Source organism: Psammomys obesus, unplaced genomic scaffold (genome assembly GCF_907164565.1).
Source record: "Psammomys obesus unplaced genomic scaffold, mPsaObe1.curated_primary_1811, whole genome shotgun sequence".
NCBI lineage: Eukaryota > Metazoa > Chordata > Mammalia > Rodentia > Muridae > Psammomys > Psammomys obesus.
In genome coordinates this window covers 7,345,998-7,363,080 of record NW_026591598.1, presented here as the reverse complement: position 1 = coordinate 7,363,080, position 17,083 = coordinate 7,345,998, and the positions used below count along the sequence as shown (strand labels likewise).

The 17,083-nt window shown below is 49.0% G+C and overlaps 1 protein-coding gene across 1 annotated transcript in view; it reads right to left on the bottom strand.

The window, feature by feature from the left end:
- Positions 1–17,083, bottom strand: part of Csmd2 (CUB and Sushi multiple domains 2) — a 547,489-nt gene that overhangs the window by 57,718 nt on the left and 472,688 nt on the right. Inside the window, exons 42-44 of the mRNA XM_055610909.1 lie at positions 11,801–11,989; positions 9,712–9,889; positions 8,510–8,655 (exon numbers count right to left, since the gene is read on the bottom strand). Coding sequence (XP_055466884.1) covers positions 8,510–8,655; positions 9,712–9,889; positions 11,801–11,989 — 513 coding nt within the window. The remainder of the gene's footprint in view (positions 1–8,509; positions 8,656–9,711; positions 9,890–11,800; positions 11,990–17,083) is intronic.

Genomic DNA, 17,083 nt, shown 5'->3' with positions numbered 1-17,083 from the left:
TTGCTTTGAATTCTATTTTTGTATTGCTGTTGTTGTCCTCGTGTTGGTGTGGTATGCTCCCCTCCACCGCCATCGCTTATTTGTTTTTGACACAAGGTCAGGTAGTCCACACTGACCTTGAGTTTGCAATTTTTCTGTTTCAGCCTTCCAAGTACCAACACCCTTTTATTTTTAAACGGTTAAGACACTGGGTATTATTTAGCCATATCTCAGGGCATTTTTACAGTCAGAGAATGGGCCTTGAATAAGCTTGCATATCAAAGAATTACTAATTTTATCTATTGCTTCACCTTATTTTGTGTTTTCTGTATCTCTGCTCCTAAACAGTCTCCTTTGCTTTCAACTTTTTATTTGGGATTAGGTTGTGCTAGCCTCCTTGCTTGTAGTGATTTGGAAGTGCTGTCCTGGGTTTAAAAAATATTGGTGGCACAATTCCTGTATCCATTCCTCAGTTGAGGGACATCTGGGTTGTTTCCACCTTCTGGCTCTTACAAATAAAGCTGCTACAAACATGGTGGAGCAAATGTCCTTGTTGTATACTTGAGCATATTTTGGATATATGCCTAGGAGTGGTATAGCTGGATCTTGAGGTAGCATTATTCCTAATTTTCTGAGAAAGCATCAGATTGATTTCCAAAGTAGTTGTACAAGTTTACATTCCCACCAGCAATGGAGGAGGATACATTTACACAATGGAATATTATGCAGCAATTAAAAACAAGGAAATCATGAAATTCGCAGGCAAATGGTGGGAACTAGAAAGATCATCCTGAGTGAGGTATCTCAGAAGCAGAAAGACACACAGGGTATATACTCACTTATAAGTAGATATTAGACATATAATATAGGATAAACATACTAAAATCTGTACATCTAAAGAAGCTAACCAAGAAGGAGGAACCCCGGGTAAGATGCTCAATCCTCATTCAGAAAGGCAAACAGGACAGACATCAGAAGAGAGAGTAAACAGGGAACAGGACAGGAGTCTACCACAGAGGGCCTCTGAAAGACTATCTAGCAGGGTATTAAAGCAGATGCTGAGACTCATAGCCAAACTTTGGGCAGAGTGTAGGGAATCTTAGAAAAGAAGGGGAAGATGAAAGATTTGGAGAGGACAGGAGCTCCACAACGAGAGCAACAGAACCAAGAAATCTGGGCACAGGGGTCTTTCCTGAGACTGATACTCCAACCAAGGACCATGCATGGAGAAACCTAGAACCTCTGCACAGATGTAGCCCGTGGCAGCTCAGTCTCCAAGTGGGTACCCTAATAATGGGAACAGGGGCTGTGTCTGACATGAACTCAGTGGCTGGCTCTTTGATCACCTCCCCCTAAGGAGTGGGCAGCCTTACCAGGACAAAGAAGAAGACAATGTAGCCAGTCCTGATGAGACCTGATAGGCTAGGGTCAGATGGAAGGGGAGGCAGACCTCCCCTATCAGTGGACTTGGGAAGGAGCATGGGAGGAGAAAAGGGAGGGAGGGCAGGATTGGGAGGGGACGAGGGAGGAGGCTACAGCTGGGATACAAAGTGAATAAATTGTAATAAATAAAAAATAAATTAAAAAAGTATTGGTGGCTACAGTTAATAGCTGAATCCAAGTCAACAGATGAAGGATTCCTACCGATTCCATGCCCTCAAAAGATAAGGACTGCCTCTCTTCCACCTATAAGAATGCTCATTAACAGAAAGACTGTTAACATTAAGCATCACTGGCCTGCCCGAGTTCTGTTTTGCAGAAAACTCCCCCATCATTACTCAGGCAAAGCCGTTGCTTAGGGCTTCCCACCTGCTCTTCTCTTTTATACATCTTTGGATTCTTGGTTCACCTGTCCTTGGGTGACTATGACCTTGACTGACAGTTTAGACCGAGACGGTACGCTTCTGAGTCCCTGACAAAGAACAACCCCGTTCACTGGCCCCTGGAGAATGTTCCCCCTCCCCACCTCACCTACAGCAGTGGTCCTCAACCTTCCCTAAAGCTGCACCACTTTAACGTATCTCCTCATGTTATGGTGACCCACAGTCATCACTGATTCTGCTACTGTTCTGAGTCATAATGTAAAGGTCTGCTATGCAGGTCAGCTGATATGGGATCGCTGTGAAAGGGGTCACAGCCCACGGGTTGAAAACCCCTGATCTTTGGGGCTGGGGAGATGGCTCGGTGGTGAAGAGTGCCTCCTGTGTGTGTGTGTGGGGGGGCGCATGCGGATCAGAGTTTGGATCCCAGCCTAGCCATCTGGGCGTGGTCTGTGCATGGCTGTAAGGACACACCGGGTCAGGCAGCAAGATGGCTGGGGCTTGCTGGCTAACTAGCCTAGCCACAAAAAACATGAGCTCCGGGCTCAGGGAAAGTCCCTGTCTCAAACAAATCTGTGGGGACTGATAGAGGAGGACACCCAGTACCTTACCTCTCTCTGACCTGTGTGCGCACCTGCATGCAGACATGTGTCCATGCACCCCCAATCTCTCTCTCTCTCTCTCTCACACACACACACACACACACACACACACACACACACACACACTGCCTCTCTCCTTCTATTTTCTTCCATTTAATGCCAAAAATTAGTCTGAGAATCGCCTGGTTTTGGTTCCTTTGAAGGTAACTTCCTCACTTTGGATTCTAGTTTATCTTATCACTTGAAAACACTGTCAGGCTTTCTGCCTCCAGTTATCCACTCAGCCCTTTGATTCTCCACATTTGGCCTTTGCTTCACCTCAGAGGAGTTCATTTACTTCTGTTCCACCCATTTTTCTGGCTCTGTGTCCACTGGCTCCCTGCTGCTCATCTTCATCCCAGTCAAGCCCTCTCTCTCTGCTCTGTCACACAGCCATTTCCTGTTCTGTTCTTTACTGACAGTCACTTCTCAACCATGTGGTTCTGCCCTGTTCTGATTTTCCTGCCGAGTTAAATCGTGTTATTGCATTTCTTCAATCTTAATTTCTATTATTTAGCTCCCCTTGTAAATAAAAGTTTTAATCCAAAATAGTCACAGATGTGTAAGAGGGCTGGGTACATCTTGTTTGGTTGGTGGAGTGCTCATCTATCATCCATGAAGGCCTGAGTCCCCTCCCCCTCCCCAGCATGGAGTAAAACTGTGTGGTGGCAGCACAGGCCTGTAATTCCACTACGTGGGAATTGGAGGCAGGAGGATTATAGGTTTGCATAGGTTTGATGTCATCCTTGGTTACTTGGCGAGTTCAAAACCAAATTAAAACCAAAACCAAAGCTATGATTAAAGTTGGGAGCAAACTGCACAAAAATCCTTTTGATTTTTTAAATATCCATGAATGTTCAAAATAGCAGGCTCTAACCAGGGTGCTTCAGAGTCTACTTCCTGGACAGGCAGAGTCTCCTGTGTAACCACAGCAGCTATGATGTCTGGAGATGCATACAGACACACAACTGGCTTCCAGTCCTCACATCTCATGGGAGTTCCTCAGGGCTGGGGCTGGGGTGGTGATCTTGCCCAGCACACATAGCAGGCGGGTCCCACACTCAGCACTACTGAGGGAGAAAGCTTCCCTGCTTTTATTAGCTACTTGCCTTGTTGCTGTGACAGACTAAATGCTGGACACAAGCAACTTAAGGAAGGAGGGTTTTATTTAGGCTCACAGTTTGAGGGTGTACGGTCCATCATGGTGGCAAGGGCATGACTGCAGAAGATTAAGGCAGCTGGTCACTTTGTATCTTCAGTTAGGAAGTGGAGAGAGAGAGAGAAAGAGAGAGAGAGAGAGGAGAGAGAGAGACGCTGCTGGTTCCTACATTTCATACAGTCCAGGCTCCCAGCCCTTAGAATGGTATCACCCACACTTAGGTGGGTCTTTCCACCTCAGTTAACGTCACTCTAGAAACATCCCTCACAGGCACGCCCAGAGGCTTGTCAACTGTGAGCAGCAGCAGAGTCCTGTGCAGAAGGCTGTGGCCTCAGAATCACTAGCACAGGAGACCTGGCATCTCTTTTTTTTTTTTTTTTTAATCTTTTATTTTTTTTTATTAATTACACTTTATTCATTTTGTATCCCCCCATAAGCCCTTCCCTCCTCCCCTGCCGATCCCACCCTCCTTCCCCTTTCTGCATGCATGCCACTCCCCAAGTCCACTGATAGGGGAGGTCCTCCTCTCCTTCTTTCTGATCTTAGTCTATCAGTTCTCATCAAAAGTGGCTACATTGTCCTCTACTGTGGCCTGGTAAGGCTGCTCCCCCCTCAGGGGGAAGTGATCAACGAGCAGGCCAATCAGATTATGTCAGAGGCAGTCCCTCTTCCCATTACTATGTAACCCACTTGGACACTGAACTGCCATGGGCTACACCTGTGCAGGGGTTCCCGGTCATCTCCATAAATAGTCCTTGGCTGGCATCTCTTTTAATGTGGAACAGTTCCAAAGCCTTCCACTGATGTCTGTGGCCTTTGACACTTTGGATGGTCACGTGTGGTGAACCGAGGCTTGAGAGAGCTCCTGCTGAAGCACATCTGGGCTGTACGTCTTTTGGGCCATCACTGAAGTGAGGCTTTTCTGACCCTGCCATCACCCCGCTGTCTCATGGCCTCTGATGCATCCGGCCAATCACTTGGTTAAAGTGGCACACTCCAGGCTTCTCCATTCCCCTTCTAATCACAGCACAGGAAATGACTTGCAACTGTGTAAACATCTTATTCTTAAACTATTTTCAATTTAGTTCTACCTGTTCCATTTGACAGGTTACTTACTATTTGTTGCTATTATTAATGATTTTGATTTTCAAATTATCTCCAACACGGCCAGCAGGTGTCCCTTCAAGCCAATTTCTGTGTCTTTCTGACCCAGCTCCATCATCCCCTAGACATTTCCTGATTTGCAGCTCTAAGATGCTTCGGTCTTGTTTTGAGACCTCTGCCCCAGCCTTGGGATTAGCTGTTTCTTCATGGAGCTCTGGTCCATCTATTAGAAAATACTATTCAGAAGCAGACCTGGAGCTGGATGTGCCCACGGCTCACGGAGATGCCGCTCACAGCCTCTTGGTGGCAGAGCTGAGGGGTCTGAGCCTTTAAGTCCACACACATTTCCATACGGACACAGACCCTCTCACATTGCAAAGCGTGACCTCAGCGTGACTGTGCCAGCTCGGGGCCAACACGGACGGTTACATCCTGAGCTTTGCTTTTTCTGTGTTTCAGTGGCAGGCTTCCTCCAGCCGGAGAAGCCTGTCTTCTAGTGTCCTTTCCTTAGCGGATGAGTCACCGCGTGGAAGCAAATTCCCATTTCATTGTCACCCTTCCTCCACACGCACGTGGGCTCTGACTATGCCGTCTGGACTCTTCCTCTGCGTGGATGTCCTCCTCACTCTGTTTGGGCTTAGCACCTGACTGAGGTGTCTCTTCATCTGTCCCAGGGTCTGACACCATGTGCCAACCCCCTCCCCTTCAGACACCCACTCATCCGTCGTCACCTCTGTCAGGCAGCTCCTCCGTGTGGCCTCCCTTTCCCCATCATCCTGGTTGAGGCCACCGAAGGTCTCATTCCCTCTCATCCTGGCAGGCATAGATGCCTGGTCTCCGTCATCCCGAGGCCTGTCCCAGTGTCTCACCTTTTATCTGAAGCCCATATTATTGAGGCTCTGGTGGTGGAGGGAGATGCTCCCCCCAATTCTGCTTATTCTGATGCCGCTTCAAGGACATTTTCTCTGCTATTCAAATCCATTTTCTCCTTTTTGAAAACATGTCACAGAGCCATTTCATAAGCCTCCCTGAGGTATCTTTCCTTCCTGCTTATTGATGCTATGAAGACAAAGCTGCCAGGACTGGTGCTTGGCAATGGGAAGGTGAGCACTGTTTTCCCTGACCTCTCCTCTCCTCACTCTTCAGTTTCCATCCCAAAGCGCCAGCTCTCCACATATGACTCCAGAAGAAGTAGGGTTCTCCTCCATCCCACCTACCATATAACCACTCCCACACTCTCTCCCAGCCTGTGCTATTAGCCACAGAGGATTCACTGATCCAAATGCCCGCTTCTGTCCTCTCTCCCAGAGGGAGCAAGGTCTCTGGGGCAGTTGGCATTTTACAGGGCAGGGAACATGAACAGTCAGTGGAGACATGGAAAGAAACTCCCCTGGTAGCACAAAAGGTGTTGAATGCACCAGACTGGCTAACAGCAACAAGGACAGAAAGGTAAAAACTCAGAGTTGTGAGGTAAAAACTCAGTGCTGTGAGGGCACTGGATAGGAAGGTGCATCCTTTGTTGCTGAGAAGCTGACCGAGATACATTTACATCCCCTAACAACCTTGACTATGTGAATGTTGTCAACTTATAATGCCGGGGCGGGGTATTCTTTGTAACAGACAGCAATGTTCATTTTGACGGAAATCAAGTCAGTGCTCATTAACATAAGAGGAGGAAAAACACTCAGCTTTTATGCAGAGGAATATTAGCATGAAAAAAATGAACTAAGTAAAGTCATAGGCATTAATGTGAATAATAATAAAACAACAACAACAAGAAAAACCAGGTACCCTAGTTTGTCCAGCGCCCTGGCGATGTCACATGGGGCTGTCACTATGTAGAATGATAATGGCGATGACAAAGCTACCATTTACTATCGTTACCTGGTCCTCTGCTGGAGCTAAGCATTTCCACGCATGGTTGTAGGTAGCTCTGTGCTGCCAGGAGCCACTGCTATCCCCCTTTTTGGGTACTGAAAGCGGATATCACACAACTCCAGAAAGAAGAAAAGCACCCAATGTCCCCATGGCTCATCCAGGGCAGAGCCAAGGCGTGAAACCTGGTCTGTGCTTCTGGTGTCCCCTGCTCTGGGGGATGGTCACACCCAGTTGAAAAAAAATTAAAAGTCTGGGTCTCCTTGCCTGGGGAAGAGGCAGCGACAGAGAGAAGAGAGAACAGGGTCTTGCCTCTAGGTCCCAATCACCTTAGTATCTGGAAGTGAAAATCAGAGTGCTCTGTGTGTGTGTGTGTGTGTGTGTGTGTGTGTCTGTTTATGCACACACACCTGGATAATGCCATGGTGCACATGCGGAGGTCTGAGGACAACGTTCAGCAGTTGGTCCTTGCCTTTCCCCTTGTATTTGAGGCAGCGTCTCTCTTGTGCTTGCCACTGTGTAGAAGAGAGTCTATTCTGTGATCTGTTTGTGAGCTTGCCCCTAGGAGTGCTGGGATTACAGATATGCACCATGACACCTGGATTTTTTTTAATTAATTAATTCAATTTACATCTGGGTCATGGGCCTCTCCCTCCTCTCCTCCCAGTCCCACTGGCTTCTCACATAGGTTTGGGAAATCAAACTCAGGTAGCCTGGCTTTTAGGGAGAGCACTTCCCCTTTGGAGCCCTCTCCTTGCCCTCACCTCTGTTTTTGTGGTGCTGGAGCTCAAACACAGGGCCTTGTGTGCATCAGGCAGAAGCCACCACTGAACTAGCCCAAACCTTCATTCACCTTTTACTTAGAGACATAGTGTCATTCCATTGAGTCGTCTAAGCTGCCCTTGACCTCACACTACCCTATCCAGGCCTTGAACTTGATCCTCCTGCCTCTCAGTCTCCCGAATAGCTGGAATTACGGGTTGACACCAGACCTAGATTGCCTGTGGCCTTTACATGATCCCTGGGTCTGTCTCCAGGCTCAGAGCCGAGTACACTCCGGTTTCCATCAACGTATACCTGACACGTCCCACTGTGAAGTCACCCCAGATCACGGTGCAGGACTCGACTGCCTGAGTGCTGGCCTTTCCCCACTTCTGCCTGGACATCTTGGGGAAGTCCTGAGACCTTTTCCAGCACCTCTTCCTCTTCTGTAAAGTGTGGGTGATAACAGCCACCTCACATGAGTCTCAGAGGTCACCAACCCCAAGGTGAAGAGACAAAGGCCACCATCAGGGAAAGGTTACAGAAGGTCACACCATACTGGCCTGAGGTAGGGTTAGGAATAAATTTCAAATGCTCTGTAAGCTTGGAACCTGGCTGTCATTCCAAAGAGGAGCACATGTGCACGGAAATGGCTCTATGACCCTCTGCGTTATGTCTGCTAATAATAAGCTTGACAAACATTCAGGTCCCCAGTGAACTTCAGACTCCAAGACAAAAATAGGCAGCCGGTTGGGCAATCCCATATGGCCTGTTTATGCTCATCCAGGGTGAGACCACTATGCCTGGCCTTGTGCCACCAAGCAAAGCCTGTGAGTTAAACAGAGCCCTGAGAGCCCCGAGAGCCCTGTGGAAAGACTGCTTTATAGAACTGAAGGGACAGGTTGAGGGATCAGTGAAATGAACAGGTCAGCAGTGAGTAGGTGTGAGCAGGTGGCTCGGCACTCAGGGCTGGCCTCAAATGCCTCTGCGCCCCAGTACCATGAGGGAAGTGATGTGCTAACGGAGCCCTGGGCTGGGAGTGCTCCCCTAGTCTGGGACCATTATAGTTCACAGAGACCACATGACTCACTAAAAGCCACACAAATAGCAAAACACAGCCTTGATTGGAAAAGCCTGTTTGCCCCATCCGGCCTAGCTCTCCCACTGACCTGAGAAGGCAATGGCGAAGATCCCGCCTGTGGCCGTGTCCCGGTGGAACTTGAGCAGGACCTGGTTGGAGGAGCTGTGTGCTATTTTCTTGGACAAACTCCGGGTAAAGACACCGAGCTGTAGGGAAGTCTGCTGTGGCCCATCCCTGCACATGGGAAAGAAAGTCCTGCTTGTCATCAGTTGCCACGAGTGCCTGCTGTTTTGGATCTACCAGTGGCTCTGAGAGAGACCTGGAGCGGGTAGCCGTGACCCTGTGGGACTCTCTCCAGCCCCTCTCTGTGAGGTCTTCCGACGGAGTTGATGGAACCCTTATTCTGATTCTTCACTAGTCCTACCCCCTGCTGGACCTCTGGGGCAGGGCTGCTGCTGCAACCACAGATCTTCATCGTTAGGGACCGAGGAGCTGTGGTTGGACTCTCTAGCTGCCCTCTCAGCTAGCCTCTTGCTGCCCAAGCGAGGACACACCCACGTGACTTTTGGGGGCAAATGCTTTCTTGCCTGGAACTTTACTAGTGTCCCCTTTCTGTTCTTATGCATTGCTTGGAAGTCAATCAGGGTTTGGAGAAAAATTATTCCACCACCCTGTGGTGATTGCCAGAATGACATTAGTTTTCAAAGGAAAATTTAAAATGTTATATATCTTTGTCCATAGATTCAATCGTTTGGGGGAAAATGTCTAGGAAATTGCCCCTAATCAACTATGAATCTGCACTTCCATTTTAAAATCCACCCAGGCCACTGTGTGTAGAACTCGGCAACCAAGGGTTGAGTTGCTCGATTCAGTAAACCATGGCTACTTACATCTACACTCATTAAAAGTGAACAAAATTTAAAAACTGGTCTGGTGGCTGCCATGTTGGATGGCATGGATGTAAAAATGCTATCATCAGTTCAGAATGCTCTTTTGGGCAGCACACGGCTCAGCATATGACAAAGGAGCTTGACATACCGTCATGCCAGGCCTTTTCGGTTAAGCTGGACACCTTGGCTAAGCGTATGCAGAATGCAAAGAAAGTACTAGAAACGTGAAGGAAAGGCTACATATTCACACCACCCCCCAATTACGGGCCCACCGGCAGCATCCCTGGATGTAGAAAGGGACCCCGGTTGGGGACCACTGATCTTTCATTCCTCCCTTGCCATAGAATTGGTGACCTGACCTCTCTTCTTGCTTTGCTGTCGACACAGCATCTGCTCTTACCAGACGGTGATGTAGTCTCCAAAGGGCTCTATCTGGAGCAGGCTGAGGTTGAGGCGGACGCCATGGCCAATGGGCACAGTGATCAGCCAGACACAGTCCTGGGAGCTGGAGTAGGGACTGGGGTAGCCAGGTGAGTACACGGTGCCATTGAAAGAGGTGATGTTCCCACCACAGGGGACTGCCAGGGAGGAAACACGAATGGATGAGTATTTGAGATTCCTACCCACCCAGCTGAGAACCGAGGTGTCTTCCCGGCAGAACCCCAGTGTTATTTTGCCAGGAGGTTGGTGGAGGGGGAGAAGGCACAGGGCTGTGTGGTTGTGCCTGGCTGTCACCAACACTGCTTCCTGGCTGTCTGTCACCACTTCAGGTGCCTCTGTGGTCATCTCACCTCAGCCTACCTCTCTCTGTTTCTCACAGAACAGCCCTGTGGAGGAGTTACCCCTGAGAGCTCCTCTGAGCCTCTCCTAATAACGGGGAGGAACAGGTTTTAGGGTCTGGGCTGTGAGGAGCTGAGGGGTTAGGACACTGTCTCCTCTCTGACTTCTAGAGTGGCACTTCTGGCTTAAATTTTTAAAAATTAAATTTAGCATTTCCTTATTTTTGTGGGTGTGTGCATGTGGGAGGTGAGATGTATATATGCATGTTTGCGTGTGTGTGTGTGTGTCTATGTGTGTGTGTGTATGTGTATGTGTGTGTGCGTGTGCGTGCATGCACACACATGCAAGGGAGGGCACTGAGAACGGAGATTGATGTTTGGAATCTTCCTTGATCATTCTCCATCTTATTCTTTGAGGCGGGGTCTCTCAGTTGAACCCAGAGCTTGACAACATGGCTGTTCTAGCTAGACAGCTTGTTTCGGGGGATCTCCTGTCTCCACCTATCCAGTGCTGGAATTACAGTTGGGTCTCCAAACCCACCATTTACATGGGACTCTGAACACAAGTCCTCACACTTGCAGAGCAAATGTTTTATATGGATTTTGGATTATTTTTGCAGTAAGGCTAAAGCTAGGTTCAAATCATGGCTATGCCACACATCAATCACATGACCATAGACAAGTAGTTCATTCTCTCTGAGGCTGTTTACCCAGGAGTGAAATAGACTAAGAATACCTTTCATGGTACTGTGGGAACAAGTAGGTATAACAATGTATGAGAAATGGTTGGTCAGGGCTGGAATGAAGCTGAGTGATGGAGAGCTTGAGTAGTATATGTGAGGCCTTAGGTTTGAACCTCAGTACATCAGTCAGTTAATCAATCAATCAACCAAATGCTTGGCTCAGCTTCTTGCCCAGAGATACATCCTTGCTCTAGGTCATTTTCTATAGATCACTACTTTTGTGCATTCACTGCATCTGGGAGAGCCTTCTGCGGAACCTTCTGGTTCTCAGAAAGTGTCCTGCTTTACTATGAAAGGAAGTGAAACTCAATGACAAGGTACAGAGATGGAACTGACAGCTGACCCCAGAGCTGGGTTACTGTCCCTGCCAAGCCTTCCCATTTCACGATTGATTCTTGCACCCTGTTCACAAAAATTCTGGGCTGTCAGGATAAGACAGGGAAGAAAGTGGAACTGGGGTGTCTCAACAGGGGAAGGGTGGGAAAAGGGGGCACACAGCCTCCTGGTCATCTTCACCCTGTTTCTGCTTAAGGAAGAAGGCCCAAGAATGCTCCATTTCCGGTGACCTGAGACTGCCAGCTTGGCTCTCACCAAATACATGCGGGAAGAAGGGGCGGGTGAAGAGGAGACAGAGTTCTTAGGAAAAGGCCTTATTTGCTAACATTGACTCCCTCCACCATCCAGCTCCTACAGTCTCCCTGTGGCACCTGGGGGACAGTAGCCCATCAGGCTGGATGTGTCAATCCCTTGGCTATAGTGTATATCTCTGGGTCCTTCCTAGTACCTGATCAGTCTGTCACGTGGGTTATCTTCCTGTCTCATATGGCTCCTACCTTCATGGAAACAGGATGAACAAGGCTCGCCTGGACCTCCACCTTTGGCGATCCCATGGAGTAGCGGGTGGTATAGGATGCTCTGTCTCTAGGACTACCCCAGACAGGACCATCAGGGGAAGAGGGGGACATACCTTCACACCTGGGTAGGGGATGGTCCCAGTTCCGATTGGTGCCATGTAGACAGGTGAGGACAGGCTGGCCAGTCAGTTGATATCCCGGAAGGCACTCGAAGGTCACCGATTGTCCGACATTATAGCCAGCTCCCCTCACTATGCCATTGGCAAAGGGCTCTGGGTCTGGGCACTCTTGGAGTTCATAGGCTAGAACAGACGAGGAGAAAAGGTCACTTTATTCCTTCTGGGGAATGTCTTCCCAAATGGATGGTTGCAGTGCCCAAAGGTTAGCCTTGCTTCGGAGCTCCAGGGTGGGGCACAGATGGACCCGACTGCTTGTCAGCTTTGGCTAAGTTCCTCAACTTCTCTATGACCCCTTTGTCTTATTCATGGTTGTTATGAGGACTGAGTGCAATGGCATCCGGGTAGCCCTTCACACAACACTGGCACGTGGGAAGAGCCCTATAGATGTCATTGATGGTTCATACTTCCACTGGGGAACTAGGCTCCAGGAGCATCCTGACAGCTGAGCTGCTGTTCACTGAACATCTTCTCGGGGTCAGCCATTGGTCTAGGTGTCTTCATGCTGCTTTTCTCGAGGTCACAGACCCCGAAGCAGTGAGGTGGGGCCTTCCCAGCTCTACTGAGTTAGAACCTATGAAAACATTTGAGGGGACAGGGTGGGCCATCAGGAAGGTGTAACTGCCATGCAAGAGTATTCTTTGGGGTGGTAGAAAAGCTTCCCTCATAAGACCCCCCCACGGCAAGGGCTGAGGCCTATCCGACAGGCCGAGTCAGCTGAGGCACTGGCTGAGCACCACAGAGGAGGGCCTCCAACTAATTGGGCATGCTGGCTGAGGAATATTCTTTGTGGCATAATTGGGCACTCTCCACACAGGGAACTGGCAGAAGAAGGGGACGGGCTGTTTGTGCAGCAGAAACACTCAGTGGGAACAGCTGGGGCTGAGTGATGCCCTGTGGAAATGCACAATTTAGCTCATGTAGCAAGAATAACCATGACCTCAAGGCTAATGGGTCCTCCGCGCCCACTCGGCAGCAGTGGCTGCACTATGCGTTTCCATCTGACGTTTCGGAGGGCTGTTTCAGTGGAGGAAAATATGCCCATTTCACTAGAAATCACGTGTAGGGAACGAAGCTCAGTTGGTCTACCTTGCAAGCAGAAGGGCCTGAGTTTGACACCTAGGATCGTGTGGATCTATCTGCCTCCCTCCCTCCCTCCCTCCTTCCCTCCCTCCCTCCCTCCCTCCCTCTCTCCCTCCCTCCCTCTCTCCCTTCCTTCCTTCTTTGACAGGAGTAGCAGTAGTAGTAGTAGGGTGCATCTATGATGTCGGTACCGAGGGGCTAGAGACAGGCAGTTTCCTGGAACTTGTTAGCCACCAAGCCTACTTGGTGAGATACAAGCTGTGAGAGAACTTGTCTCAGAAAAGGGTACACAACACCTGATGCATGAGGGATGACACAGGAGATGGTCTTCTGGCCTCTGCATGCTCACGCACACACTTATACCTGCATTCGTACATTCACCTGGATGAACATATGTACACACACACACACACACACACACACACACACACACACACACACCATGCTGAAGTGACTGGATGTGTGAACGAACTGAGAAGACACCATGGATATGGAGGGTAGGCTAGAGAGAGGTGGCCCTGTCAGTGGAATGGTTTTGGGTGATTGGAGGAGGCAGAAGCCTGCTGCCCCAGTATGCTGCGTTGGAAGCCTCCACTGGAACTCTGTGGGCTGAAGACAGACAGCAAGGAGACTGAAGAGAGCAGCCACAAGTCAAAGAAAGGCCAGAGTAGCTTTGGTGAGAGTGGTGTCCCTTGAGCAAGTAGCTTTTCGAAAGGGAGAAACTTCAAGGAGGGTGGCCTGGATTCCCTTCACACTCCAGGACTGATCTCAGAGCCCTGAAAGGTGCTTCAGAGGGAGAGATAAATCCTGAGGAGAGGAATCACTCCATTTCTTAAAGCAGGCCTCCTCAGGGAGAGGGGCTGGGCTTCCCAAAGGGAGAGGACACTTGTGATTCCGGACAAACCGTCATCATTTGAAACCTGAGTTTTGACAGCTCCCAACATTTTGCAGTAGTTGTGCATGAACATGATTCTTCTGAACTTTTCTCGTGTGTGTATCTTTTAGTATATGCATGTGTTCTCTGTGTGCGTGTGTGTGTGTGTGTGTGTGTGTGTGTGTGTGTGTGTGTGTGTAGGCCAGAGGTCAACCAAGGTGTCTTCCTTGATCACTCTTCACCATGTTTTGAGGCAAGATCTTTCATTGAATCTGGAGCTCAGTGGTTGAATAGACTGGTCGGCTAATGAGCTCCCAAGATCCTCCTGCTCCCCACTCCAGTGCCAGGGTTACAGACAGAGCCACAGAATAAATTAAGAGTATGCAAACTTAGCTACCATTAAACATTTTATGGGAACATCTGCCTGAGGAAAGAAAAAGGAAGCAGCAGCCTAGGGATGCTGGACTGTCCAGTTGGGGAAATTTTGAGGAGTTATATTGTTCCAAGGAAAGGTGAGGGGGCAAAGAGAACTGGGGTGGACAGAAATAGCCTCAGGGGGGACAGATGAATCTGCCTTGGGGACCCAAAGAACCCATTTTCTTTGGAGGGGAAGCATGCGGTAGGGCACAGAGTTCAGAGCCTGTTTTCGCTGCACACTGTGGAGAATGTGGACCAGTTGGTCAGGGAGAATCATTTGCATCTATCATAAATTAAAGGCCTCAGTGGAAGCAGCTGGGCCTCTGGCACTAGAGACACTCCAGGCTGAGAGGTTGGGACCATCACAGCAGGACATCTTAATGAAAGCTGAGCTCCAGCCCGAGAAGGAGCAGGTGGCCTGATGCTGAGTGACACACGGGTGGGCTTGTGACTCAAGGGAGCAGCAGGCAGGTCCTAAACTCAGAAGGAAAGGCCTGACCCCTCAGAGGGGCATCTGGGGACCTCATGTAGGGTAGGCTCAACAGGAGCCCTTCTCAAAGAAAAGAAAGGGCTGGGAGAGCAGGGAGGATGTTTGCTGATACAGGGGTGGCAACTGTGTTGTTGGGAGTGGTTAGGTCTTTTCTGGGGATCCAAGAGCCAATGGTGGGTCCGAGTAAGACAACTTTACAAAGACAATTGGGCTTGTCACACTGGGAGTATGCAGGAGCCATCATCCTATGGCAAGGGTTCAGTGTGTGGGCTGTGCCTGTGAAGGTGTGGGTTGGGCCAGGTGTCAACACTTATATTTACAAGAGGTAAGTGTCAGGGAGAGAGCGCAGATTGAACTGTGTCCCTATATAGTCACATGTTGACGTTTGAAGGCCCAGAATGTCAGAGAGTGACCTTTTATTGAAGAGATGACCTCTGCCCATTTCACATAAACTTGAATGGCTGAAGGGCAGATGGTGATTTAAGGTGGCTGGTGTCTTTATAAGAAAGGGGAGCAGGAGTGACCCCATAATGTCTCTACCAATAACATAAAAGATTCCCTTTTCTCCTGTGTCCTTGCCAATACACAACAGAAGCCATTTTGAGTGTTAATCACATCCAATAGATTGTAAATGTTTAGGCTGATGGTGATGCTGATGTGATCAAACATAGCATTTCCTGTCTTGAAACATCACATTGTATTCCATACCTATGTACAATAATTATACGCCAGTCAAGGAAGGGGAGACCAGAGCTTTGGAGATGGATGCCATATGAAGATGAAGTCAGAGACTGGGGCGCTGATCCTACAAGCTGACCCAATGGCTGAAACCAACCAAATCCAGTCCAGCAGCTGAAGTAGATCCTTATAACCCTCAAAAGAAACCCACTCTGCCTATACCTTAACATTGCTTGCACTTCTATCCCCAGACATAAGTTCTGTTGTTCAAACACAGTGTCTTTGGTACCTTGTGATTTTTTCCCCTCGAAAACCAAGACTCAGGAAGTGATGGTGACAGTGGTGTGTGTGTGATTCGGGGTGGTGGTGGTGGTGGTGGCAGCTGTTTTAAGCAGAGCATGGACTCTGTACCTGGAATCAGGTGTCTTCTACCACAGACCACTGTGACAGAGGAGAATTACTGATGTGTGGCTGTCAGTCCCACCCCCTCCACCTGTCAGTCACAGACACTCTTGCATGGGAATGGCTTCCGTGACAACCCCTCCCTCAGCTTCCCTGTCTGGGTGTGACTCCCTGGTCAGTACCAACAAAGGTGGCATGGTTTGGGAAGGCCAAGCTCTTGGGCCCATGCAGTGTGAGCCTGCCATGCTCCCAGGACAGGGAGCATGGAGGCCAACCCTTGTGCAACTGGCCCACATGTACCCACTTCAGGGGGCACCCTTTACGGCTGTCCCAGAATGAGAAGTCCAGTCCTTGCTAAGTGTTCCTGTCTGAGAAGGGAGGGCCTCCCAGAGACAGGGATGAAAAAGCCAAGTTTCAGGAAACCACACAGTGCACGGTACTCTTTCTATACTAAAAAAAATACATATATATGGCCAAAAACTTTGTATTTACAGTTTCTTCTCAGGTACATATCACACATGCATGCGCGAACACACACACACACACACACACACACACACACACACACACTCGCACTGAAGAAAAAAATTAGCAGTTGTCTCTGGGAAATAATTCCATCCCGTTGCTGATTTTTTTTCTTGGTTTTGTTAACAAGCTGAATGTGTTACTCAGTTATCTGCATAACTCAAATTTAATTTGAATGTGGAAAATCACAAGAAAGTACTTACAGTGAGTGGGATGAGGGGCTGTCTGGACAGAAGAAAGTGCTTATCTCTGTACAGGGGAAGGGGCAGGATTATGCGAGCAATATGGCTTCCATGATATGTGACATAGCCTGTATGTGTGTCCTCCTAGCCAATACCACACACTAGAGCCTCATCCTCTAATGGGAGGCCATTTGGAGGCTGGGCGTCTGGAGGTCTTCCCTGGAGAACTGGACTGGGACCCACATAAAAGAGGCCTTAGGTCCTTTATTCCATCTACCAAGTGAGGAGGAAGACGGTGCTGCCATGAAGCAGAGAGCAGGCCTTCTCAGACATGGGATTCGCTGGCACCTTGATCTTAGACTTGCCAGCCTCCAAAGAGGGAGGAATGAGTTCTTTTTTGTCTCTGAGCTGCCAGCTTGCAGCACTGGTTACAGCAGCCTGAGCTGGCTGGTGCCCCCTGCTCACTAAAACATCGATACAGCTTTAGGGCTTTTAAAATAAGCATGCACTGTTATTAGCAATAGGTATATAAAAATATGAAACAGAAAGTGAGTGAAAGAAGCCCAGCT